This window comes from Mesitornis unicolor, unplaced genomic scaffold (genome assembly GCF_000695765.1).
Source record: "Mesitornis unicolor isolate BGI_N332 unplaced genomic scaffold, ASM69576v1 scaffold4321, whole genome shotgun sequence".
NCBI classification, from domain to species: Eukaryota; Metazoa; Chordata; class Aves; order Mesitornithiformes; family Mesitornithidae; genus Mesitornis; species Mesitornis unicolor.
The window spans coordinates 31,742-32,662 of record NW_010164302.1 but is presented as its reverse complement, the minus strand read 5'-3'; the positions used below and the strand labels follow the sequence as shown (position 1 = coordinate 32,662).

General features: G+C 59.5%; 1 protein-coding gene across 1 annotated transcript in view; it reads left to right on the top strand.

Moving 5' to 3' along the window:
* Nucleotides 1-141: 141 nt before the first annotated feature.
* Nucleotides 142-921, top strand: part of WDR81 (WD repeat domain 81) — a 6,060-nt gene continuing 5,280 nt past the window's right edge. Inside the window, exons 1-2 of the mRNA XM_010194254.1 lie at nucleotides 142-244; nucleotides 329-519. Coding sequence (XP_010192556.1) covers nucleotides 151-244; nucleotides 329-519 — 285 coding nt within the window. The 5' untranslated portion in view covers nucleotides 142-150. The remainder of the gene's footprint in view (nucleotides 245-328; nucleotides 520-921) is intronic.

Genomic DNA, 921 nt, shown 5'->3' with positions numbered 1-921 from the left:
AACCGAGCCATTCTGTGATTCTGTGATCTGAGGCCCGGGGCACTGCTCAGGGCAGGCAGGGTCTGGGCAGCAGCCAGGCCATAGCTGACCTGCGTTGGGCCGGGCTCTGGCCTCGCCACTGCTTTTTGTGTTGCAGACACAGCCTGTAAGATGGTGAGGTGGCTGTCGGCCAAGCTGGGCCCTACCGTCACGTCCCGCTTCATCGCCAGGAACCTGCTCCGTCTCCTCACCTCCTGCTACATTGGTAATGGCTGCTCCTGGCCCCCCCGGGTCCCCGGTGGCTTGGGTGGAGCCTCCTGCTCCAGCTCACGGTGTTGTCTCCGCGCAGGCCCCACCAGGCAGCAGTTTGTACCGAGCAGCGACGAGAACAGTCCCCTGAGTATGGGAAACATCTACCAGAAACGGCCGGTGCTGGGAGATCAGGTGTCCAGGCCGGTGCTGGCCTGTCTGGTGCACGTGGCGTACCTGTACGGAGAGCCCGTCCTCACCTACCAGTACCTGCCCTACATCAGCTACCTGGTGAGTGAGGCCTTTTCCCCCCTCTTCTCGTGCACATTGGGGCGAGAGCTGTGTCGGGGCTGCACAGAAAATGGTCCAACCTCCCCAGGAGCCTCCTGTATGGAAATCTGTGCTCGGTTGAACCTCATTTCAGCCGTGGGCTTTCCTCGTCTGGATCCTTTTCTGCCACGCGTGAAATAAGAGAAAAACAAAATGGTTTTCGTTTGCTTTGCTGGGTGAGGTGGCCAAACCAGAGCTGGCACAAGGGTGGGATTGTGATAACGGGCAGGCGGAGCAGCTAAGGCTGCTGTGGGGTTCGCCGCTGCGAGTGTTTTTGGAGGTCTGCATGGGCAGATAGGGCATGAGCTGGGGAGAGGCTAACGGAGGGTTCTCAACTGCATAAAAAATACTGGCAGGACTTGC